Source organism: Primulina tabacum, chromosome 16, assembly GCF_025594145.1.
Source record: "Primulina tabacum isolate GXHZ01 chromosome 16, ASM2559414v2, whole genome shotgun sequence".
NCBI classification, from domain to species: Eukaryota; Viridiplantae; Streptophyta; class Magnoliopsida; order Lamiales; family Gesneriaceae; genus Primulina; species Primulina tabacum.
Genome location: NC_134565.1, coordinates 6,391,868 through 6,417,133, shown reverse-complemented (window position 1 = coordinate 6,417,133; position 25,266 = coordinate 6,391,868). Strand labels below are relative to the sequence as shown.

The 25,266-nt window shown below is 35.1% G+C and overlaps 4 protein-coding genes across 4 annotated transcripts; all 4 read left to right on the top strand.

The window, feature by feature from the left end:
• The first annotated feature begins 3,297 nt into the window (after positions 1 to 3,297).
• LOC142529201 (uncharacterized) lies at positions 3,298 to 8,092 on the top strand. Its single transcript, XM_075634660.1, has 2 exons — positions 3,298 to 5,057; positions 7,844 to 8,092. The coding sequence occupies exons 1-2, from the start codon at positions 4,703 to 4,705 to the stop codon at positions 7,882 to 7,884; spliced, it is 396 nt and encodes a 131-aa protein (XP_075490775.1). The 5' UTR covers positions 3,298 to 4,702; the 3' UTR covers positions 7,885 to 8,092.
• A 1,291-nt stretch (positions 8,093 to 9,383) lies between these two features.
• Positions 9,384 to 14,813, top strand: LOC142529834 (plant intracellular Ras-group-related LRR protein 7-like). Its single transcript, XM_075635491.1, has 10 exons — positions 9,384 to 9,704; positions 10,234 to 10,303; positions 10,498 to 10,544; positions 11,056 to 11,164; positions 11,284 to 11,369; positions 13,121 to 13,211; positions 13,666 to 13,751; positions 14,083 to 14,169; positions 14,256 to 14,391; positions 14,576 to 14,813. Exons 1-9 carry the CDS (start codon positions 9,606 to 9,608, stop codon positions 14,364 to 14,366), a joined length of 786 nt encoding a protein of 261 aa, XP_075491606.1. The 5' UTR covers positions 9,384 to 9,605; the 3' UTR covers positions 14,367 to 14,391; positions 14,576 to 14,813.
• A 767-nt stretch (positions 14,814 to 15,580) lies between these two features.
• LOC142528779 (uncharacterized) lies at positions 15,581 to 20,054 on the top strand. The gene is made up of 3 exons (XM_075633951.1): positions 15,581 to 16,240; positions 17,702 to 17,848; positions 18,372 to 20,054. The coding sequence occupies exons 2-3, from the start codon at positions 17,707 to 17,709 to the stop codon at positions 19,739 to 19,741; spliced, it is 1,512 nt and encodes a 503-aa protein (XP_075490066.1). The 5' UTR covers positions 15,581 to 16,240; positions 17,702 to 17,706; the 3' UTR covers positions 19,742 to 20,054.
• A 2,692-nt stretch (positions 20,055 to 22,746) lies between these two features.
• LOC142529073 (uncharacterized) lies at positions 22,747 to 25,266 on the top strand. Its single transcript, XM_075634463.1, has one exon. The coding sequence runs from the start codon at positions 23,516 to 23,518 to the stop codon at positions 24,944 to 24,946; it is 1,431 nt and encodes a 476-aa protein (XP_075490578.1). The 5' UTR covers positions 22,747 to 23,515; the 3' UTR covers positions 24,947 to 25,266.

Sequence of the window (25,266 nt, the reverse complement as noted above, 5' to 3'; positions counted from 1 at the left end):
CGCATCGAACATAAAACACCAGCAAGTGATATCAGAGTAAAAGGTGTTGCGAAGCATTATAATATATTTCATCTATATGGATTGTTCTCATGTTTATGACGCTCAGTTAATTGAATGTTATGAAATATATCATGGGTGTGTCGTAATTGGATTTTGATTTCGAGTGTTCGTAAAATTTAATTAATTAGTTTGAATAAAACTGTTTAATAGTAATTCTGATTTTGATGTCCCCAAATTTGACACAATTCTACGAAATAATACAGTGTGTTCATGCATGTTACATTGCATTTAGAATTAGACGTGCCTATCCCATTTATTATTGTATGTCGCATGGAATCATGAATAATTGCATTTCATAAATTATTTGCGAAAGTTCTATGTGATGCATAATAAATATTTTGAACAAGATTTTATATAATATGATTAAGTTAGAAATATTATGGAATTAAGAATTTTGGTTGTATTTTAATTTTGACACATCCAGACGGCGGCATTCTTGAGTTAAAACTAAAAATTGAAACGAATGGTGTTTACTCAAAAAGGTATGAGGCCACACAAGTGAGCGTAATTTTGAATTCACTCGCTAGTGACTTTAACTAGTTCACCAACAACTATATTATGAATAAGCTAAAATATGGAATGACTCGGCTGCTGAATTAACTTAAAAATTTGAAGCTGAAACGTCCACTAATCGTTTTTCTTTAAAATATATTATTTTTTTTCTTATTTCTTACAATACTTCGGCCGAACCCTAATATATATATATATATATATATTTTACACCATTTAAAATAACTCACCAATTAATTATTTGAAAATACCAAAAACGCGATTCGAAACATAAAATCGTAAATATCAACCAAACCTAAAACTAACATTTTTCAAATAAAACGTAAGCATTTTAAATTTTTCAAAAACCACTCAAAAGCATAAAGTCATAAATTCTTTAAAGAAATCTTAAATTATAAAGATAATGCGAAAAACTAGCAAAGGTCATCGGGTTATGTGCATCATCAGTCCAGCTAATTCAACCATCAAATCTTCCATCAAAATCATGCTCACCTGCATCGATCACACATAGTGAATCTATTGACTCCACAAACCTTAGCCATGATAACAAGTTGTAAGGTCTAGGAAATTTGAGCTACGTAATCTGACTGCATGCAATCTAGGGTTTTACTAAAATAAGTGTTTAGTTATTTTTATTGCATGATATGTGGTTTAGTTCATGGTTTATTTAAAGTTTCATGCATTAGAGCTTTAAGTTATATTTTGTACGCGAACGAGAAACGGAGACCGAGGATAATTAGGGAAAATTTTTTTATTAAATAAATAATTATTTAATATATGGTATAATTAGAGGAAAATTTAAAAAATGGGCCTTGGTGGAATATTTTTACTTGACGGTCATATTTTTAACTGGTACACAAAATTTAGCGAGTCGTGGGACTTTTTGATGGCTCGGGAAATATTTTCAAAAACTTAGCTAAGCAAAATATTTTTCGAGAGTGTTATTGAGCTTGAAGGGTTAATTTTATTGCTTAATAGGCCTAAAATCCTTCTATCCCTTTAATTTTTATTAAGGATCCATTAGTGTACAATTATACAACTTAAACCCTACATTATATTAACCTTAAATCTACTCACACTCCCTCACACTCACATACGCCCCCTCCGCTAGCAGCCGCTGCACCTTTCTTAAAAAAATACAGCAGCCACTCGAAAATTCTCCTAGGTTTTCAAGAAAGCTCCTTCCCCGCCTCTTCGGTGCAAGTTCTACGCGTATATCTCAAGGTTTTCGAGCGTATAAACGCAAAGACACGCCATAAATCATTTTTTCTCATCATTCACGCTACTTTATGCTGGAGTGTGTGTATTCATGAGGATTGCATAGACTTATTACGGCGCATCGTTTTTGCGAGGTTTTGTCACGAAATATGCTTTTGTTTGACATGAAACTCACGTTTTTGTTGTTCTTGTGAAAGGGCTGCTGATTTGTGATGCTAGGGGGTAAATATGTCGAGATTTAAGGTGTCAATGTCTTGGAGTCGTGAGGTAGTCACGGTTTGGTAAGGGCCGATCGCATGCTTTGGTTGAATGTCTCGGTTGTGGTTAGATCGGAAGAAAAGAGTGAGTCAGCGGTGCAAGGACTGTTCCAAGCCATGGACCAGACCCTGGTGGGTCTGAGCTATGGCCTAGGATGGCTCAAACCTTGCTGGTCGTGGTCATGGGGCTGATTGAGGAAGTTTTGGTGAGGGGTGTCTCGGTTGGGCTCGTTTTTGTGGCTCTGGGGTGGTCGCGCTTAACAGTGTACATGGGACTGAGGGCTAGGGCTAGGTCAGTCCAGGAGGGTCCAAAGGTGGGCTAGGAAGAGTTGGTTCGGGTCTAGTCCTCGTTGATTTGGGCTAGGGTCGAAATTTAGGAGTATAGATACACTAGGGTTTTTGGTGCTTGTATTCTGAAAAATCCAGCAAGCGGCAACGTGTTTTATTGGATTTAGAATGGCTGGAATTGGGTGGTATAGGGGCTGGTAGGGAGTGATTTTGTTTTGGTTTAAGTTTGAAAAGATTTGGTTAAGTTTCAGGGTGATTTAGGTTAAAACCGAGACTCTGATCCAAGTTTTAAAACGAATCGAATAAGTTATGAAACACGCTCGATGTTACGTCTAAGAAATGATTATAAATATATTTTGAGGTGTTTTTATGAGTGTGGTTGGCTTCGGATCGATATTTTGAGGTTTAGGGGTGAAATGGTCAATTAGGGTGTCTAGGGGCAAAATGGTCACTTTGCATCTGGGTCGAGTTAGCAATCCTGGCAGCGCCCTGATCACATAATTATACGTTTTTAATGTATATGCTATCATGAACATAACTTTTTATGGAAATATGAAAAATACGTTGCATGCTTGATTATAAGAAAAATTTACGTATATGCGTGATTTTTATAAGTGATGAATATGATGACATGTTTTGAAGGATGGGTGTTGGTTGTGACTAATACGAACACGATAATACGATGACATGTAAGGGCAAAGCTCAGTGGATGGGTAATTTTGTCACTGATGTCCCCGCCGCCGGTTACCACTATTATACGTAGATGGATCCATCGAATAGAGCTGATACGGAAGTTATAATTAATGAATGAAATTCAAATAAAAAAAATGAACATGTATATGATGAGACATGTTTTGACACGTTATGCCTTGATGCGATATTTTTAAGTTAATGCTTTTAAAATCATGAAATGTATGTTGATTACTGTACTTTTCACTATTACATGTTATGTATATGTATTTGTTATAACAATTTAGGTGTGTTGAGTCTTTAGGCTTACTATGTGTGAATGATGCAGGTGAGCATATTGTTGAGGAGATTGGAAGCATCGAAGATTGAGTAGGCGGAGTTGGATGTGCGCACGCTAACCCGAGGACCATACTTTTCCAGCACATTTGGTTTATGAGTTAGGAGTGATCATGAATATTTTCATACTCTTTCATCTTATATATTGATGGTTTGTCAGGATTTTTGCATGTTTCACATTTGAATTATTCTACACGATCGTCTAGGGTTTGACGTTTTGTCACCTTTTTTTTTAACTGTAGTGTTTTTACTGATAGTTGATTATTTTTATTTTAAAATATGTAATTTTCAGCGGTTATCGCATGCATGCATAAAAATGTATATTTCAAGATTTAGATTTCAAAAAAAAAAATTTAGTAGTATTTTAAGTAGTAGACGTTTCAGTTGGTATCAGAGCAAGGTTCTGGTATAGGGTTGTGCCACCGCCAGCTTCTGCAGCTTAGTCTTCAAGCTTCAAGTCTGTAAGTTTGTATGTTTTTAAATGTTTTGAATGATTTAATGCTATGTTTACATGATACACGTTTTTGAGCGATTAACATTACATGTTTAGCTGCTTACATGATTTAAGGATAAAATGTTTTGAAAGCTAGATTAAATTGCATGATGGGTAACGTTTATATTTTGGAATGTATTCAGATACCATGCTTCCCAGACGCGCTCTCAGCACTGATCGTCAGGATGATACTCCTCGAGGCGGTAGAGGCCCTCCACCAGCACCACCACCACCATCACCACCAAGAGATGCAGCTACCCGAGTCCTTGAGGGTATTGCTAGACTGATGGAGCAGGCACAGCAGGCTCTGAGGCCCCCGACGGACATTTATGAGCAGTTCAGACGGCTCAAACCGAAAGAGTTCGTGGGTACTACTGATCCGTTCTTAGCAGAGGGTTGGATCTGGTCTCTAGAGCTGCACTTTCAATACCTAGACATGAGGGACAGAGATCGGGTCCGGTGCGCCACGTACATGCTGAGAGACGACACATCCCTATGGTGGGAAGGAGCAGCGCAAGCGGTGAATTTGGCTACCCTTACTTGGGACCAATTCAAAGAACTGTTCTACAATAGATACTTTCCAGCGGAGGTCAGGAGACGTCTGAAGAGGGAGTTTATGGGTCTCCGACAAAGGAACTTGTAGGTTGCAGAGTTCATCAGGAAGTTTGATAGGGGCTGTCACTATATGCCCCTTATTGCGAGAGACGCCGCTCAGAAGCTGAGGCACTTCATGGATGGCCTCAGACCAACTTTGCGCCATGATGTGATGCTGATGAGACCGGCGAGTTATGATGAGGCCATCGCTTGTGCTTTTTAGGCGAAACAGGCCCTCCGGGATATCGACGCCGAGATGCAGCGGAAGAGGCATCGGGCCCAATCTACCTCACAGCCACAGAAGAGGCAGTTCACTGGGCCATCGAGGCATCAGGGGCAGCAGAAGCCCCAGGGTCAGTTTCAGAGGCTCGGAGAGCAGAGGCCACCGCAGGCACCAGGGGCTCCTAATCCGGAGGAGAGGCATCCGTGCAAGCAGTGCAACCGGTTCCATTTCGGCAAGTGTATGTGGGGGACCTTCAAATGCTTCATATGCAAAGAAGAGGGCCACATGGCAGCTGATTGCCCTAAGAGCAAAAGCCCCACTACTTGCAGAGCCTATGTGATGCACGCAGAGGAGGCGGAGGCGGAGCCAAACTCTACGCTGATCACCGGTAAGCTTTAAGCTTAAGGATTTTTATTTACCGCCTCGATTGCATAGATTATTATGTTGGTTGCGAGAAATTATTATTTTTTTGTTGGGATTGAGAACCTAGAATAAATTAGGTTGCATGCTCTAATAGATGGACTTAAGGGTTGAATTTATGTAATTAAGAGCTTAAGGACCATAAATGAAATAACCGAAATCTCAAGGACCTAATTGCGAAAATCGAAATTAAGGGGTTGTTTTCAATTTTTTAAAAATTTTGGGACCAAATCACAATTTTCGAGAATATTAAGGTTTAAATTGGCTAAATTCAAAATTTTATGGGGACTAAGATGCAATTTTCGAAAATTGAAGGGCTAAATGGTAAGAAATTCGAAACTTTAGAGGTCAACTTGCAATTTTCGAAATTCTTGGAGGTAAATTTCGAATTTTTTATGGGCTCTAGAAGTAAATCAGTGATTTTTAAAGGATTTTGGGATTAGTACTGATAGAAAATTTCCTTAATATTCAACACGAACAAATTTGATGGTATGTTTTGTAGCATGAAAGATATATATTTTAGGTGTAGCCACGTACGCAATGCTAGATTCCACAGCTACATATTCGCTTATATCCAAATCATTTTTCAAGCGACTGGGAATCATACCAGAAGCTATGGATTTGGGATTCAGAGTTTCAATTCCATTCGGAGATCAGATGTTTACTTCTCAGATAGTGAAGAGATTGGAGCTTCGGTTGCAGAAAGATGCAGTGCAAGCAAACCTGATTGTGCTACCGTTACCAGAGTTTGATATTATTCTAGGTATGGATATGCTTTCTTCGGACGGACATGTTATAGATTTTCGACGGGGGTCAGTATATGTCCAACCGACCGTCCAACGAGAAGCCATTTATTTTTTAGGCAGCCAGATATCAGCAGATTCCGAACAAATGAAATATTTTTCGGGAGTGTTGCAGGGCTTAATGGGTTTATTTTATTGCTTAATGAGCCCAAAATCTTTTTAATCTCTTTTTTTTAATTAAGGGCCCAATAGCACCTTATATTATGATTTAATCACCTTATTTTCAAACCCTAAACCTAGCACTAACCTCTCGGCCGCCCTCTCCCATTCAGCAGCAACATTCTGAATTTCCAGCAGCACCATATTCGAAAATCCTCTCAAATTTTTCAAAGAAATCATTCACCGCCTCTCCGCTGCTCGTCCTACGCGAAGATATCTAAGGTTTCGAGCGTATATTCACAAATGCACGCCATAAATCTTAATTTTTCCTCATCATTCATGCTATTTATGCTGATGTGTGTATGTTTGCATAAGGAATGCATAAATCTTTTATGTTGAATCATTTATGCGTCGTTATGTCACGAAATATGCATTTGTTGACATGTAACTCACGTTTTTGCTATTGTTGTGTAAAGGGCTGCTGAGTGGGGGTGCTAGGGGGCTTCACATGTCGAGAGTGATGGTGACTAGGTGCTGGAGTCACGGTTTTGTCGAGCTAGAGTGGAAACCGATCGGACCTAGGGCATGGTTCGACGTTTGGGGGCTAGATCGGGTTATGGGAAGAGAACCAGCTGTAGGGGATTCTATCTAAGCCACGGTGCAGTCCATAAGGGGGTTGAGACGTGGTATAGGAGGGCTCAACCGCGGCTGGTTATGAGCTAAGGGTTGGTCGTCGCGCAAGAACCAGGTAGGGCGAGTATGGTGTTGTCTTCGGGTGAATCGCGTATGGTTGATTGCATGGACAATGGGCGAGGTTAGGGTCGGTTTTGTAGGTGTCCTCGGTCTGAACTTGGTCCTAGGTAGCCATTGTTCATGGCTGATTCGGGTTGGTTAGGCATAGGATCGAATAATCGAGGGCTTGGTGCATTAGGGTTTGTTGGAATCAAGGTGCCGAAAATTCCAGCAGGTAGCAGCGGGTTTTAAGGTGTTCTAAACGGCTAGAATACTGTTGTTTAGGGGCTGATAGGGTGTAAATAAGTTGTGGTTAAAATTTGAGAAAGTTTAGTTAAGTTTCGGGTGGATTCAGGTTTAAACCGAGACCCCATTCCAAGTTTAAAACGAATCGTATAAGTTATAAAACAGGCTCGAGTTTACGTCTAAGAAACGGCTATAAATATGTTTTGAAGAATTTTAAGGTGTTTGGTTGGCTTCGGGTCGAAATTTTGAGGTCGATGGGTAAAACGGTCAGTTAGGGTTTCCAGGGGTAAAATGATCATTTTGCACCTGGGTCGAGTTAGTAGTCCTGACAGCGTCTTGATCACAAAAAATTCATGTTTTAAATGTTGATGATATCACGAACATGACTTTTTATTGAAATATGAAAAATATGCTGCATGCTTGATTTTAAGGAAATTTATATATATACATGATTTTTATAAGTGATTAATACGATGACATGTTTTTTTGAGGAAATGAGTTTGTTATGACTAATATGATGATGCAATAATACGATGACATGCAAGGCCGAGGCTCAGTTGATGAGTAATATTGTCGCTGATATCTCCGCCGTCGGGTACCGCAGATATATGTAGTTGGATTCATCTATTAATACGGTGATACAAAAGCACAACCAATGAACGAAATTCAAATAAAAAAAGTGAATACGTATGTTTGACATGATGCGATAGGAACATATTTATGTTTTAGCATGTTACATTTACGCTTACGATTTGAAGCTCATGAAATGTATTTTTAATTACAGTACTTTTCACTGTTGCATGCTGTGTATATTTACTTGTTATAACGATTCAGGGTATTGAGTCTTTTGACTCACTATGTGTGAATGATGCAGGTGAGCATATAGATGAGGAGATTGGAGGCGCCGAAGACTGAGTAGACGGAGTTGGATGTGCGCACATTAACCCGAGGACCATACTTTTTCCGCACATTATGTTTATGAGTTGAGAGTGATCATAGATATTTTCTTACATTTTATTATTTATATGTTTATGGTTTGACAAGACTTGCATATTGTTTATTAGAGCTCTTTTAAGCTGCAATACTTTTACCCAGTAGTTGAATATCTTTTATTTTAAATTATTTGATTGATAGTAGATATTGCATGAATGCCTATAAATATATATTTTGAAATAAAAATGTATATTTCGATATTTAGTTTTTTTTTTAAAAAATAGTAGTATTTTAATTAGTAAACGTTTCAAATACAAACGTAACTACTCAAAGAAAATTTATTTACCATCATCTATAAATTTATTATCTCGATCCTGATTATATATATATAGTAAAATAAAAATACTAATTATAAAACTTAAATTATATATTTGAAATAATCTAAAAAGAAATGAAACATAAATATTTAGGAGGCAATTAAAAGAAAAACTAGATATCATGTGAAACGAGTCCACTTATTTCATATGTGGTGATAACATAAAAAATTCTCTCTAACATAAATTGACCAATATACGTCTCACTTTGTACATTTTTATTTACAAAAATTTCATCCACCATTTTAAAATTGATGTGTTTATTTCATTTTAGTGACTATTGGTTTATGAAAATGCTACATTTTTATCTTTTTTATTTTAAATTTATCATTTTTATGTTTTCCTTGAAATTACAGAATATGTAGATCCATAGACGAGTTAATGGAGTGTTTAGAGAAGCTTCTGTGAAGCACTTCTTAGATTTTATCTGAGTGAAAGTGATTTCAGGTATTTGTGAATGTCAACGTTTGCTTCACATTCTATAATTTTTAATCAAAAGTTTGAAGTAAGATTGAAATTAGTTTTTTTTCCGTTTCTGTATTTTGTTAATGATTTAAAGTTACAATTTGGTTTTTATATCTTTAAAAAAATTATCATATTCATAAATAGTTAAAATTTTTATAAATATTTTTGAAGATTTTGTAAAAGCTAAATTTTATTTATATATTGTTTTTAAGAGTTTCAAATACAACTAGAGTTCCAATAATATTTTATTACAAACATTTATGTTTTAAAAAAATTATTTTACATTTTTCATAATTTGTATTTTTAGATTTTTTTACATATTTTTGTATATTTATAAAAAAAATGCATATGCTTTTTATTAGTATTATTTAAATTTTCAAACATTTACGTTACAAAAAAATAAAATATTTTTTATATAAAATATTCAAAATAGTATTCAAAATATAATAACTATATAAATAAATCATCGATGTGAATAACAAAATTTAAATAATTTAAAAAAATGAATGGTGTATAATCTAAAAATATTATTATTATTTTACTAAAAAATTAAAATCAAAATAAATTATCTTGGAAAATTCAAATTTTAACATATTAATTTTTGACTTATTGTTATTTTGACTTTGTAAATAATCTCGGAAAGAATCAATCCCAAAGAGCATAGACTACATGCCAACGCGGTTTCTCAAGTCTCACGATTCTCTCTCCAAATTTCGTCTGATTGAAACCTGATATTTCTCAATCATTTATCCTCCCTTGTCAAATTCTTTGGAATTTGAATAAAAATAGGGAAAAATCTTACAGTCTGTGTAGTTTTTTTTTAATTTTTTTCTTGATCGTTAAAGGTAAATTAAATTGAGCTGAATGGGTTGTTGCAGCAGTAAGAACGCCGATTCCAGAGCGAGTCGCGCCGCTCGATGGCGGTCCACGGGGATCGTAGCCTTGCGTGATTCTAAATTGAAGGTACCATCTTTTTTACCCCTTTTTCTTTTGATTGTTGCTGTCATTATTGTTTAATGCGTTATAATACTTTAAGGTGATCGGATACCTGGGATTCTCTTTTCTTTCTGAATTTTCGGGATAGCTTCAGTGGATGGTGTATTGGTGTTGAAAATGATTTGCATTCGAGGAATGAAGCATTTCTGAATATTTACGCGGTGTTACTGTTGCAGGTTTTTTCGCTTAGAATAATGGATAATTTGAGTTTGGAAAAATTTAGGAAGATGTAAGGACATAATTTTTGGTAATCCCTGTTAGTCTGTAGGTTGAGTTAGTTTTAGGCAGTTGAGTATTTGTGGATTCCTGTAGAACTTACAAGTTGATTTTTGTGTTATCTGTTGTTGATAAGGTTCTCAAATATTGTAGCAAATTGATAGTAACTTGTCTGACATTAAATTTGATGTTTGAATGCTGAAAATATTTTTCTCCTGACATGTGTTTGCGTTATGTTGACTGGAAATGTTGATCTTTTCCTATCTGCCGTGGTTTACAGACATTTCCGGATGAAGTTCTCAATTTGGAAAGATCAGTGCGCACACTTGATTTAACGCATAACAGATTGGGTAATTTTTCAAGTTTAAAAACAATTCAGTTATCATTACTGTTCTAATTACAATTGGTTTTTAACCTGAACTTCGATTATGGTGGGGCATTAGTGTTTCTTGTAGATTTGCAAACTCATTACTAGACGAATAGTATTTTACTTTGCTCTTTTCAATCTCTTCAACTTCCTAAATTCTCTTATTTGCTGTAACAGTTGATGTTCCGACGGAGATAAGCAAATTGATTAATTTGCAGCGTTTGGTAAGAATTATGATTTGCATGTGTTGATCCTGGAGAATTGTTTGAATATTTGTTGCATGAGTTAAACACTTTTTGTTATAAAGGCTAATATTACTTGTTTTTATCTATCATAATTTCTTCTGTATATTTGTAATAGTTTGAGGAAATCCAACACGTATTATTTTTGGATAGTTGTGATTTTACACGCTATATGTAAAGTAAAAAGTATTAGCATGATATTTTCAAGAGTTCACAGATGTTGCATAATTGTTTTAACCTCTTTATAGACGTTAAAATTGTTTAGGTTTTTTTTCATGATTGTCTTGTATGAAACAAAAAAACAATTTCTGTCAGAACGAAGATCTTTATTGCACTATGTTTTTCCAGATGACAACCTTCAACAATCTTATTTGCTATAGTATTAGTTTCATCATGCAGTGTGCTTGAATAGGTTGTTACTTCTGACAATTAGATTGTATCATTCTGACATCTGTTTTCTCACATATATGGTTGATTAACATTTGTTTCACAGATTTTAGCTGATAATCTTATTGAGCGCCTTCCAATGAACTTAGGAAAGCTTCAGTCGTTAAAGGTTATGACACTCGATGGAAATAAAGTGACCACATTGCCTGATGAATGTGAGTTTCTTGGTCTCAAAGTGAAAGGATTGTACTTCAATATGTTGTAGAAACCGCCTTTTGCTGCTTTAAACTGAAGGTTCTAACTATTGATTCGTGAAACTTATTGTGAATTTCAGTGGGCCAGTTGGTAAAACTAGAGAGGCTATCAATATCGGGAAATTTGTTGATTCAGTTGCCTGAAACTATAGGGAGCTTGCGCAATGTGAGTTACTTATTCTAGTGTTTCACTTATGGTTCAAAGATATTTCAGATTTTGTGACTTGATTTGTTTCTTACTGTATTTTCCTATTTTAGAGAAATGAACCAAACTTCAATATTTTACTTATTTATTATGATGTCAGTCAGTGCTGATATAATAAGTTAGCCATATGATTAGAATCGTAACAGAGTTCAGGGATCTAGTTGTGAAAGGTCCACTTCAGTTGATTGCATCTTGTCCATGCACCTGACAATGATCTAGTAATTTATTTTGAAAGAAATTACGAGCTTCCTAACAAGTTGAAGAATGATATTCGATCAGATCAGAGAAGTACTGTTGACACATCGGTATTGCTGTCCCAGGCTTCGGAATCACCCCTAAGCATAGCTCCTTCCTCTTCTATGAAGTTGAAGTGAAGCAAGCGAGTCTCTCGATTGAGGGAGACCGATTTGATTCATTTTATCCATTATTTTAGGAAATGTTCTGGATATTAAAACTTTTTCCCAGTCTTTTTGATATAAATTAGAGTTTTTGTGCTTAGCTCAGATGTTAGGGCATCACACTTGTAATGGATGGTCATCGGTTCGATTCCGGTAGTCGGTTTTTCTCTATTTTTCAATTTATTATTATTAATATTATTAAAATTTATTAATAACTAATTATGTCCCTTTTAAATCAATTAATATTGCAAAAGTGTTTTCCCCTTTTATCCAAAATCCATGAATTTCTTAAGAACTCCACCTGATGTCAAGAAAAGGATTGGCTTAGTGTGCAGAGCCCCAAGGAGGAAGGTGTTGCAACTCAGATTTCATAGATCAAATATATTTCTGAATGCTGAAATGCAAGTTTATATATATATATATATACATACCCAGAGTATTGACTCTGTAAAAGAGCTCTTGCTCTCCTCTAGCAATGCTAGTTACAAAACTTCTCAAGGAAAAATAAGTTAAATAACAGAATGCGCTAACAGTCCACCCCTTCGTCACTTTTTTTCCATTCTCCCCCACATCTTGATTCTTCAGAGGCCTTGGGAACTCTTGGGCCTATGTGTTTTATATTAGGACCCATATTAGGCCCATTAAATATTGAGGCAAGTAAGGGAAGGTCTTGGTATAATTTTAATCCCTCTTTTTGTGCTACTCCTAGGGCGGGAAGGAGCTGATCTACTCCCACTCTTCACCTCTTGGCTCACCTGGGATACATACACCCAGTTGTTTCTAAAGACTGCCCTCTCTCGGATGGATGTTGGTCCAGCCTACTACGAGGATCCCGTATCCAGCAACCCAACCTAGTAAAAGGGCATCAAAGCCCTTTTACTAGGTTGGAGCTATGAAGCTTACCTTCATTTCATTTTTTATGAAAAAGGGAAAGGGCTTTTTCAGCTGGTGCGTAAGAGCACTCACTCGTAGATCCATTATTCAAACAACTAGAATTGTCACGACCCCTGCAACTATGAATGTTTTTAACCCTGACTTTTCCATTCAGATCTTCACTTTCACTAGTTTAATAGGACCAAGGTTGTCCATTAAGTTCTTTATCCCATACCTATACACAGTGCAAAGATGAATTGTAGCTTTTCCATGGGTTCTATCACATAATGAACTGGTGAAAATGGCCCATCATGAGGTGGTTTGATTTTGAATTCATTACTTGACTGGGTTTTGGATCTAATCTCTATTATTTGATAGCAGTAACTTGTTTTATATGTTGTATATGCTGAAGAAAGTCATTCAAAACTTTGGACTCTGCAGTTGGTGCTGTTAAATGTATCAAACAACAAAATAAACTTTCTTCCGGAGTCAATTGGTAGCTGTTACTCGCTGGAGGAGTTTCAAGCTAATGGTACTTTCAGATGTATCTTTTTGTAATTTTTTTGTAGGACACCCAATTCAATTATACAAATTGAATGTTCTAGCAGTACAAAATTTATGATTGCGAAATATACCAATGCATGAATTCCCAAGAAATAGTACAGAATATAATTAGCCTCAAATGGCTTTAAGTCAGCATAGACCACCACTCTGTTAGCAACAAATGGAATGGTGTTCATTTGAGGAACTTGTCTGATTGTGTCCATAGCATCTTCCAGTGTTTGATGTTCATATATGAGTCTCATCCCCATCAGTTTCTTGATGATCTATTCATTCCTTTCACTTACATACAATGTATATGGTGTAAAAGAGAGATTGTTTAGAAGGATGTCTTATTTAGTTAAGAACGATGGATGTCCTTATACTTCTACTCTTCTCTGCATATGCATTATTGAGTTTTAATATCTAATATATATACGTTACAGAAAATTCTATTGAAGAGCTTCCGGGTTCAATTTGCAATCTCGTTAATCTAAAGTCTCTCTGTTTGGATAATAATGACCTGAAACAGGTATCAGTTAACTTCATTTTATTTTTGGTGTAATATGTTTTTTGGTTGAAATATCTTGCTTACCTTAGTCTTAAGTAAATGATTGTTATTTTAATGCACATAGTTGTGGTGCCTGTTGCATGTTAGGTTTTGGTGTGTGAGAATGCTAAAATGACCCAAAATAATCTGCCGCGGTGTTTTTTTTATATTTGTTGTACCTGAGTTACTTTAATCGAGTCCTTATGTTCTATCGTACCAAAGTTATAACTTTTCCATGTAATGTCGCCTGTCTGATAATTTGAAGTTTTTTTACTATCAATGGATTTATTAATCAGTGTCCTACACTTCACAGATACCTCCAAACTTGTTGAAAGATTGCAAAAGTCTGCAGAATATATCCCTCCATGGAAACCCAATATCTATGGATCATTTTCAACAGGTGAAACCATTTAAATATTTTGCGTGCCTGTGTTGTACAACTAATTCCGCAAGCATTCAACTTTTTTTTTCTTTTGTTCTTGTTAGATGGAAGGGTTCCCAGAATTCGAGTCTCGGAGAAAAAGAAAGTTCGACAAACAGATTGATTCTAATGTGATGATCAGCTCCAAAGGCCTTGATGAGGGCGTTGACCTGTAAATCTTGCAGCCGAAATTTTTGCAAGGTTTGAACTCTTTCTAATGGAAATTTTTTCTTTTATTTGAAGTTAACTCTCATTTCATGCTGTTATATTTTCATCAATTATCTTCCTAGATACTTCATCGTAACATTCTGGTAGTCGTTCGTCGTTCTACTCTGATACTGCTTAGTTCCCAGATGTAAATTTAGTGTGTTTTTTTTTTTTGCAGTTGCTGTATGTCGTGATATTCGGGATTCGGACTCTTCGATAGTCAATCACAGGGCGCCATCTTTTTATGATCCTCTTCTGCTGCCGATTATTTATTAGTGTGCCTATATATCTTAGCTCGTCTCCCCTTGCTCGACTGCCATATGCATCTGCTGTAGTCCTGCACTGTGAGTCATGTAAATAATAATAATGACAATATTTTCTTTATGTATTGTATAATAATAACAATATTTTCTTTTTGTGTGTGTGTTTTGAAAATATCAATCAGCATCCAAAAATACATTTATTACATTGAAGAAGGAAAGAATAAAATTTTATCTTTCAAATGAAAACACGTATAAATTTATTGCTTAATACATTTTTTTTTAAAAAAATTGAGAATTTGCATTTCTCAGTGCTCCATTTGTTCGAATTTTAGTGATCCATCCTCCATCCGTAGGTCGAATTTGGGAAAAAAATCTAAAAATTTCATTTCAAATTATAAATGTGTGAAACCCAATCGAATGATCACATAACAACGACCTATTGATTTCGTAATCATAAATCACAATCAAATCTCCATTCAAAAAGATTATATGTGATTAACTTTTAAAAAAAATGAGTCTCAAAAAAACGGATCGACTTGAATTATATTTACAAGGAAAAATAATTTTTTTCATAAATCGAATCAAATAAGATATTTTTCTTATAAAATTGATCCGTAAGATGTTTTATATGAGTTTTATGTTTAAAAATAATCATATATTAGCTTATTAAAATATTGTTGTAAGTTTTCGTCTTTCAGATTTTGAGGGGGTACTATGCAATTAGTTGGTTACAACAAGCAAAAGGATGGTACTACAAAGGGATCTGGTTGCTAAATTAAAAAGTCTGTGGGTTAGTGGTGAATAACAAACAATTTCAGGGATGGTTTTCAAATTAACGAAAAATTTCATGACAAGGTCATTGCGGTAGTTTCACTCCAACCTTGTTACAGTTTCATCACTCACAATTGCTTTACCTTTTATTTTTTGCATTTTTATTAATTATATTATAAGTCAAACAAAATTATTTTCCCCTCTTTTCGATCCCCTTCTTCTTCGCTCAATTTCACCCATTTTTCTCTTCTAAATCTTTAAATTGAGAGCAAATCCTGTCAATTCAGCTGTTTATCTTTGTATCGATAACTCATTTACCTTCTTTCGTTTATGGAATTGAAATTTAGGGTTAGGGTTTTCTGGTGTTTGATTCTGGATAGATCTCGTCGAATTAAGCTGTGATCTGCGTAGATCGTTCTGTATTTCTTTTTATTTTCATGGTTTATTAACTTTTTCTTGAATTTGGGAAAATTAGAAAAAATTATCATTATCATTTTTTTGTGATTTAATTGTTTTGTATTTTGATTTCCTTTTCCCTGATAGTTTCTTGGATTTTCGAAGTAAATTTTTTTTTTCGATTTTTCGGTAAATTTTTGCAGATCGATTTTTCTGTGTGTGTCATTTGGGGATCTATGGTTTGTTTTGTATTTTTTTTAAAAAAATAAAATTAAGCTGGAAAATTTTTTTAATTGGATCCCCAGCAAGAAAATTGCTTCGGTGCTTAGTAATTTTCGCCAAGCCCATTGATATACGATCATAAATTCATCGATCAGCTGTTCCTTTTGATTCGAAGATTCTATTATTTAGAGGTATGTAAATATTTTTTAGGTAAATTTTTCCGACTGCTTTGAAACTTTCTTTGCTTAGAGGAGCTTAATTTTTTCTCCATTTATATTATTTGATACTTCTTCAGAAATTTATCTTATTATTTTTTTCCATAATTAGAGTCAATATGCATTTGCGCTGATTCAAGTTCTTTGATGACAAAATAAAAAATTTAAAGTTTAGTGACGATATCGCCTTACTTGATGCATGACCTTATCTTGCTTTTTGGTGGAGCCCAACTTATCATTGATGGTTTTTATTTCAAATAACATTTATTTACTATTCTTGGTATGTTGCATGGTCGTGGGATAAGAATCTGGAAGGCTAGTATACCAGGTTTCAAATTGCAAATAGCGTGAAACAAATTTAGGCATGCACCACTAATCTGTCTGTACTTTACATGAAATAATAGAACATAATTCTAGAACAAACTGTACGAGCTGTAGTTACTCTTACGGATTCTATTCCATGCATCATGAATTAAAATATGGATTGGCATTTGTACTTGGAATTCTAATTCTTAGTGGGTGCATTGACTCTGTTAGAAGTTCTACTGAACTGCGTGTTTTTCTTAAGAGTTTGAAACCCTAAATTTTCTGTTGGGATTTATTGATTTTGAGGCGTAACCCTTTTCAGAAGTCTCGTGCCTACTGGTTTGATATAAACACCATTCATTGCCAAGCTAGTTTTCTGCCTATTCTGGAATCAGTAGATATTTTCTTCACGGAGATGTTTCATGATTTTAATGCCATTATAGAACACTGAGATTCAGTATCCTGGCTGGATCTATGCTGTGATGGCCTAATAAAATCTTTGGAGCAAACCATGGTAAAAATATGAAGTACTTTCAGTACTTTCTAATTAAAGGGGGGTCCATTTTTCTCATCATTACCTGATTTAGGATTACCTATCATGCTTTATATTATTTGACAAGATGACGCAAAATTATTTTACCTTGGTCAGTTTGGTTGGATAGGAATTGAAGGATTTTTTATGAAACAACGGAGTCGGGTGAAGAGTGTTGGGAAAATATAAGATTGGGCATCTACATGGATAAGGAAGCATAAGGTGTTTATTACATTTTCGGTTTCATATTTTTCTAGGGATTGGACCTTTATATACTGTTAATATGATTTGAGCTTTAGGTGCTCCGTGCCCGGATATCTTGCCCGCTTTTTGTAATTAATAGTTGGTTATTATATACTATAATTTTGTTTCTTATTAAAAAAAAGGAAAAAGAATGGGGGGAAGAGATTTGATTTTCTGATGTAGCTTGTATTCATTTTCTGTTTTCTCTTACATTATCTGTGAAAGTTGCATAAAGTGTTTTGTCTCTTGAGAGCTTCATGTATGGTCAATTTTATTTTTATTTTCTGTTTAGTTGTTTGGTGAATTTTCTTCTCTACTCTGAATTCTTTTTTCTAAACTTTTTTGTACTTTCGCAGCTAAAATGGTACAGAAACGCACTTTTGGCGAAGGCGAGCCAATTGAAGTTTCATCTAAACAAGCTAGGCATCTTGAACCAAATAAGCAACTCATTACTACTTTCGAATTTCCTTCTGAATCTGCAGTTCCGAGTCCTCATGTTTCAGGTGGGGAAGAGAAAGTGGCATATTCCTGACCTTCTAAAAATATTTAGCCTAAGAGTTTTGAGTCACATAAGCCTTCTCAGAGTTGAACAATAGAGCTTGTGTTCAGTGTTCTTCAACTGTTCACGTGTCCATGAATTTAATGTACTACCTGAGATCTACGAAATGATTTGATTGTGTTCACTGTAAAAATGTAGTTAAAGTTTGGTCCTCATAGATCTCGTGATGTTCGAGCATTGGCAAATTATATGATTTATTTGATTCGATGTTTCAGCATTCTTATATTCCGTTGTTAATTATCAATGGTGCTCTCGATTCTTATGATGGCACTGGCCATTCTTATGATGTCAGCTCGAGTTTTTTTAAAAAAAATTTTGAACTACATTATTTTGCAGCTTGTTACTTCCAATATTGTCTCACTTTGTTTTCATTTAACTGCCTTACAATTCAAGTTTTGGAACTGAAATTTCGGTTTTCTAGTCTGAGTTCATTTGTTTATCGATTGACTGAAACCATTGTGTTTTAGATCAAGGTGATAACTGTTCAGCTAAAATTAAGCCTGAATATAGCGAGAAGTTCCATGTTACTGGTGCAGATCCTCTATTTTTCATCACGAAAGATGTTCCATCCACGGCCTCCAGTTCTCTTCCTTACAGTTCCTGGGCCACCAGCAGTGTCCGTGAAGAGGATAGAAGGTTGGAGTCACCATTTCACTTGTTGTCATCCCCTGATTATCATAATACTGAACGCCCACCAAGAACCAATATGCACCATGCGGAGATTTATTCGTTTCTTTTGGATCATCCTCCTCGGAAAGTTGTTCCTGTGGGACCAGATTTCCAAGCTAACGTACTGGAATGGGTTGGGCATGGAAATCAGACGACCCTTAAATGCTCCAAGTATCCACAGGAAGAATCTAATCTGATTTCTCAATCCCCAGAATCTGTTCCTTTCAAACATTTTGATTTAGCTGGACGCCGTGTCATTCCAATGCCAGAATCAAAATTGCCTGCAGAGAGTAATGAGGTTGGGGTTGGTAGAATAGATTGTTCATGTGAAGACATGGGCTCGATCAGATGTGTCCAACAACACATTCTAGAAGCCAGAGAGAAACTTAAGAAAACACTTGGGCTTGAGGCTTTTACTGTGCTAGGTTTCTGTGATATGGGAGAGTTAGTTGCGGAGAAATGGAGTGAAGACGAAGAGCAATTATTTCATGAGGTTGTATTTTCCTATCCAGCATCGGTAGGGAAGAACTTCTGGGACCATCTAGCAGTTGTATTTCCCTCCAGGACAAGGAAGGAAATTGTCAGTTATTATTTTAATGTCTTTATGCTTCGAAAACGCGCTGAGCAAAACAGGATTGATCCAATGAACATTGATAGCGATGATGATCAATGGCAGGGGACTGACGATTCTAGTGATGATGAGGTTGAAGTTGATGAAGATGATGGTTTTGAGGTTGAATCACCTTTAGATGCCGATAGACATGAAATCTTTGATAAAGTCACACATCCATCTGGTGAGGATGTTTGCCAGGCATCTGCTGTATATCCTGGTAATATACATGCCATGTGCCAGATTTCAGGTGGCGACCATTCTCATGAAACTCGCAGTCCTGGTGTTAAAAATGAATCTCGTACATCTGGTGATGCTATTGTTGCTCTTGGCGAGCGTGCAGAGAAAAGTGATGATCATAGACAATGGACTGGCACTAATGGGGTCAGTGGACATGACTTCATGTTGGAGGCTTGTAATGCTCGAGATTGGGAAGGTGGGTACATGGCTCACACAAGAAATGAAGTGGATCTCTTGCCCACATGCAGTATGATTGAAGAAGTGTTTGGTACTGGATCTTGGAACTGTAAGGCCCGGGATGGACAGGGCTTAAGCTAGTGTCCGATAGCGTCTTTAATCTCAAACATTTTTGTTGTCCTTGTGGCGTTTAACACCCTGGCTCAGGTAAACAACGGATCTACTCTGGAGAACAGTTCCAATTTTACTTGTACATTTTCAGCACCTGCTGATTCTGTAAGATTTGATAATTGATATCATTTGGCAGTCCTTATTTTACTAGTTTACCTGTTTGTCTCCCAGTTTCTCCGTCGTTCGACCTTGAACTCCTGAGATTTATGTTTTAACCGATTACAATGACATGTGATACACTCTGTAAATTCTCTAATTTATGGCTTTTTAAGAGCCAAGGGTATTTACCCTTGTAAATTATTTATCATCCTTTGAACAAAACAATATATATATATATATATATATATTTTTGAAGGGGAGCCTGCTTGTTTGTATTATCAGCCTGAAAAACTTCAATATGGAAAAAAGTGGTACATTTGGGATCAAAATGTCGTCTCATTCAACGTGGAGTGGTTTTTATTATATTTTATAGCATACTTTGTGTGTTTTCTGATGTTTTTTGCTAGCTGTACAAATCATTAACTAAGTAAAAAATAATGGTGGCATTCGAGGGACAGGTGGGAGTTTTGAGTGTTTCTTAAGCATGTGTTGCTCAGGAACATGCTTATATTATGTACACAAATATACATGGAAATACCATTAATTTATATATTTGTATGCATTGTAATATGTGAAACTTAGATTTTGTCTTCAAAAATATATTATTGATCATTATGTTTTTACACACACACACACACACATATTAAGAAAGTTATTGAAAAAAATCTCATTTTTTCTTTAATTGATGAGTGTTTTCATATTATGATATAAAAGTTTGGTAGAAGCAGCTGATGTATTTAATTAACAATGGTACAAAATAATGATAATCGGTGTTATTTTATCAATATTGATTAGTGCAATAATATTTGTTGCAATTTGTGATTTTAATTCTCATTTCTCATCTGTTTGTTAATATTTAATATGTAGTCTAACAATCATTTACCTACAATAATTTATAGACGTGAAAAACTATGTTTCTTGAAAAATATTAAAGAGACCATTAGGTAGATCATGCAACCCTCCATTGGTTGAAGTTTGTTCTTTTTTAATAACCTAATTTGTAGCCATGTCTATCTTGACTACATGAGAGTGATTAATCGGAGTTTCAAACTAATAAAAAAAAATTAATTTTAAAAAATCACTGGACGATTATTCATTAAAAATCGTCACTAAACTGCGTGTTTTCTTGTAGTGGATGATATGTATGCTTAATATAGATAGTAGTTAATTCTCATTGTGATGTTTGGATTAAGTGGTAGATCAATGGCGGAGTCAAGAATTTCGAACCACCTGAGCTAAGATTGAAAACTCTTGAACGTAGTCACCCAGACGAAAATAGCTCCGCCAATGTGCTAGATGGGTGTACCAAATTGTTGGAACAATTTGACCAATAAAGCCAAAAGAAAGGCATCTTATCTTTCTTGTACTTGAATGATGCAAGTAAGGTAGTAGTGAGAAGACAAGTGAGTGGCCAACCTTTTGCTTGTCAATTTAAGCATCACTTTGGGACAATCTATGAACTTTGCTCACAAGTGAAGTCACTTTATTAATGCAAATGTTTTCAAATGCAAAAATCATTAATGTTTATTGTTGAGGAGCTTTAGATTGATTAATCGGTTGAACTAATCAATCATCATGAAAAAAATCGAGAATAAATTATATTTATATTTAAAATTTGATTCAAATCTTTTATTTCATCTTTTTTTCCTAAAGCTCGGTGTTATCACATAACCTTAGAGAAAGTAAACAACATTTAATGTGATTTGCTCTCAACACATATAGAATTACTTCCGCATGCCATTGCTGCAAATCTATGCTTTGATCATACAACTCACCTCCCTCACGACTAGTTAATGACTATCTATGTGCTTGAACCCGATTAGGTATATTATATAAAAATATAAAATATGGTAGACATATACAGCTAAATCTTGGAGTGGAAACGCAGGCTGAAAAATGGAATTAGAAGACATTTGAAAGTGCGGATTTTGCAATGAAAAAAGCCGGCATGGCAGCAAATTTGGGGCGGCACTGTCACTATTGCTGCATGCTCAGCTTCTTTGCTAGCTGCAGCCTCAAGTTGTCAACTAAGTTTTGTATTAAAATAATACATTTTTTACGCTATCTTTTATATTTATATTTTGTGCCATTTTCTAACATTCGAATGTTGTTTTTTACACCTAAAAATTTGATGGGTCGATATCAGTTTTCTCCCACTCTGTTTTGTGAAAGTGGGTGGCAAATACTTGTATAAAAGTATGGTAGATTCGTCCTTAAAAAGTAATAAATATCCACATAAAAAAATAAAATGATAAATAGAGGCAAAGATCCACAACTTGAACAGCTACTTATTTGTTGGATCCACCAGAACGATACTTACAAAGAATTGTACGGTTGATACTAAAGAACACCAATTTAATTTATTTTTACATACATACATTTTTTAAAATATATATATAAAGTTCACATATTTAATGCATGATAAGAGAGTGTTTGTAAAATATTACGTTTTAGAGAGATGATTAAGGGTATAGATGAGAAAGATGTAAGAAAAAATGAAAACTGGAATTTTGCTTGAAATAAAGTCAAAAACTAGAAAAATTTAGCATCGAATGTTCGGTAAATAAATTATACTTTTTAAAAAACACAAAAAATACATTTATTGAAGTGTTTGATAAAGATAAAGTTTGATGGTGTAAATGAACTTAAAGAGTGTAAATAAAAATTTCTATTTAATTATCAAAATATCATAATCACTTTTGAAATATCAGAAGGAGATCAATTAATAAAATTCAATTAAATCTGAGTATTTTTTTTAAAAAGTAGAATCGAGTATTAAAAAGACTTATTTTTTGAAATTAAAGGAAAAATCTTTTTTTTTAAAAAATAAAAATTATAATAGATCACAAACATTCATGAAGTCATACGCATATAAAAATTTATTGTTTGCTCCTATATTCCATTTGGAGCTGAAGCTCTGCAAGAGGAGCAAGGATATCTTAAAGCCCCCACCCTCCACCAATTTATTGCCACTTTCTTTGCTTTGTTTCTCTTCTTTTATCTTAGCTTTCATGCATGGCTTTCTCCCCTCCCTGATGTACTTTGTGACAGATAGACATTTGATATAAATATATGTATATTTTTTAATTAATTCTTTGTTTCTTGTTTTATATTGGCTTGTTCTTTGCCATCATTTGCAACAAAGCCAACTGATTCTGCTCTTTCTAAATTGATATTTACTTCAACTTTCAACTACCCTAAAGCTACTACTACTATTACAAGTAAGAGTAGCTTAAAAAAAAGAGAGTCCCTTCCTTGGTTGCTAGCTGAACTGATCTTTTTCTTTCTTTTTGTTATTCTTTTTCATATTTTTTTTCTTCAGTCTGATCTTGTTCGGCTCTGGAGCTCCGACAAATTCTTGAATCTTTGTTTTTCTCCAGCTGTTCAAGGTTCAAGAAATTGAATCAGTCGTCTCCTTTGAGCTTCAAGTTCATGTTTCTTGATTTGAGCTTGCTGGTTATAAGTTTGGGATTGGCGAAACTGGATTAATCCTGGTTTGACTTCGATTCATGTTCTTGATTTGATCTTTTGCATTTTCTGTGCTGTTTCATTAGCACAGATGTCAGGATTTTGAAGTTTTCAACTTTTCTTGATTTGTTTGTGATCCCTTTTTCACCTTTGTTTCTGTCAAATTTCAACTCAATTATGGAGGAACTGAAGTATATCTGCAAATTCTGCAACAAAAGTTTCCCCTGTGGCAGATCCTTAGGTGGCCACATGAGGTCTCATTTGATCAATGTTTCATCCGATCAAACTCAGAAAAATGATCACAAGTTGCAAAAGAAGAAACTCCCACCTCATACAAATGGCAAAGGCAATGCTAAACTCGATGAGATTATGGTATTCGGAAGCCGAGTTGGTTCGTACAAGACTAGAAAATTCTCAAAGTCGATTAAAAAAGTGAATACTTTGCTTCAAAGAAAGCTCTGTAAAGAATGCGGCATAAGTTTCCAATCTTGGAAGGCTTTGTTTGGCCACATGAAATCTCACTCTCTCAGTGGAAGGATTGAAAATAGCTTGGAAGGAGATTCTCCAGACAGTTTCGATGATCATCGGAAAATGAACATGGATAACTGTTCAGATAACGAAGCGGCGACTCCCTTTAGCAAGAAAAAGAGATCAGAGAGATTGAAAAGGTGCACATATGCAGCAAATTCATCTTCTTTGACAAATTTTTCATCGTACGTTTCTGATATCGATCAGCGAGAACAAGAAGCGGTAGCTTTGAGTTTGATCATGCTTTCAAAGGATGTAAGGAAATGGGATGGTATGCATTCTTTTGATTCTTCTGATAATAATTCTGAGCTTTTAGAAGCTAAGAATCTCGGTAAAATCGTGGACAGAAACTTGAAAAATGGTGAGTTCTTGAGGTTTGAGGAACTCAAAAATGGGAAGATATATTCTATAGTTGTGGATTCTGAGGTTAAAACTCCATATTCAAGAAATGGGCACAAAAAAAGAACTGAATTTCGTGCAGATGAAAATTTTAAGAAGTCGAAGTATGTCGACATTGGATGCAACAAATCCGACGTTAGCTCCCCAAAGAATTTGATCAAGAAAAGTGAATTTGATCTGCTTGAAGAACAAGATTTCAAGAAGAACAACAAGAGGAAATTTACTGACTCAAGTGATTCTGACTCGACTTTGCTTGTGGAAAACTTCAAAGTCCCATTATCCTACAGCCCATTCGACTCGGAAGATTTCGAGAGGAACAGCAAATTTTTGTGCACAATTTGTAAAAGAGCTTTCCCTTCTTACCAAGCTCTTGGGGGTCACAGAGCTAGCCATAAAAATTTCAAAGGCTGCTGTGCTCCAAGAAATGAAAACACAGAAAATTCACCAATTCAAAGTGATCAGAACACCGAAGATAAACGTGATTTTGCAGCAAAAGCTGCATCAGAAGTTGGATTCAAGAAAGGTAAAGATCATGAATGCCCAATTTGCTTCAAGATTTTCTCGTCAGGCCAAGCTTTAGGTGGGCACAAAAGATCACACTTGATTAGTCATCAAACCAAAAGCAATCATCCATCTACAGCTCCTCAGAAACCAATTATCCGAAATACGAGACTTTCTTGATCTCAACATGCCTGCTCCTGTCGATGAAGGGTGCAGTGACTTCAAATCTTGGTGGATAGGGATCAGCCATGAACAAGAGCACGATCACAGTCACAAGAACGAGCACGAGCCGTTGCTCGGCTTCATCTCCAGCTGATGATAGTCTTGGTTTGCTTGCCATTTACTAATTCACCAATTCATTGATTCTTTACTGAAAATTCAAGTGTTCTATGGTCTATTAGCAATTAAAGTTACATCAATTTTTACCAAAAAGTTTCCCATCAACCATTTTCTTGAGCCATAACTTCCACTTGTTTTTACCATTTCTAGATTATGTAACA

Excerpts from the sequence above, each read along its gene's own strand:
- LOC142528779 (XM_075633951.1), top strand. The coding sequence starts at position 17,707 with ATGGTACAGAAACGCACTTTTGGCGAAGGCGAGCCAATTGAAGTTTCA. Across the intron at positions 17,849-18,371 it reads TCCGAGTCCTCATGTTTCAG|ATCAAGGTGATAACTGTTCA; the intron begins GTGGGGAAGAGA and ends ATTGTGTTTTAG.
- LOC142529201 (XM_075634660.1), top strand. The coding sequence starts at position 4,703 with ATGCAGCGGAAGAGGCATCGGGCCCAATCTACCTCACAGCCACAGAAG. Across the intron at positions 5,058-7,843 it reads AAACTCTACGCTGATCACCG|GTGAGCATATAGATGAGGAG; the intron begins GTAAGCTTTAAG and ends TGAATGATGCAG.
- LOC142529834 (XM_075635491.1), top strand. The coding sequence starts at position 9,606 with ATGGGTTGTTGCAGCAGTAAGAACGCCGATTCCAGAGCGAGTCGCGCC. Across the intron at positions 13,752-14,082 it reads ATAATAATGACCTGAAACAG|ATACCTCCAAACTTGTTGAA; the intron begins GTATCAGTTAAC and ends TACACTTCACAG. Across the intron at positions 14,170-14,255 it reads CTATGGATCATTTTCAACAG|ATGGAAGGGTTCCCAGAATT; the intron begins GTGAAACCATTT and ends TGTTCTTGTTAG.
- LOC142529073 (XM_075634463.1), top strand. The coding sequence starts at position 23,516 with ATGGAGGAACTGAAGTATATCTGCAAATTCTGCAACAAAAGTTTCCCC.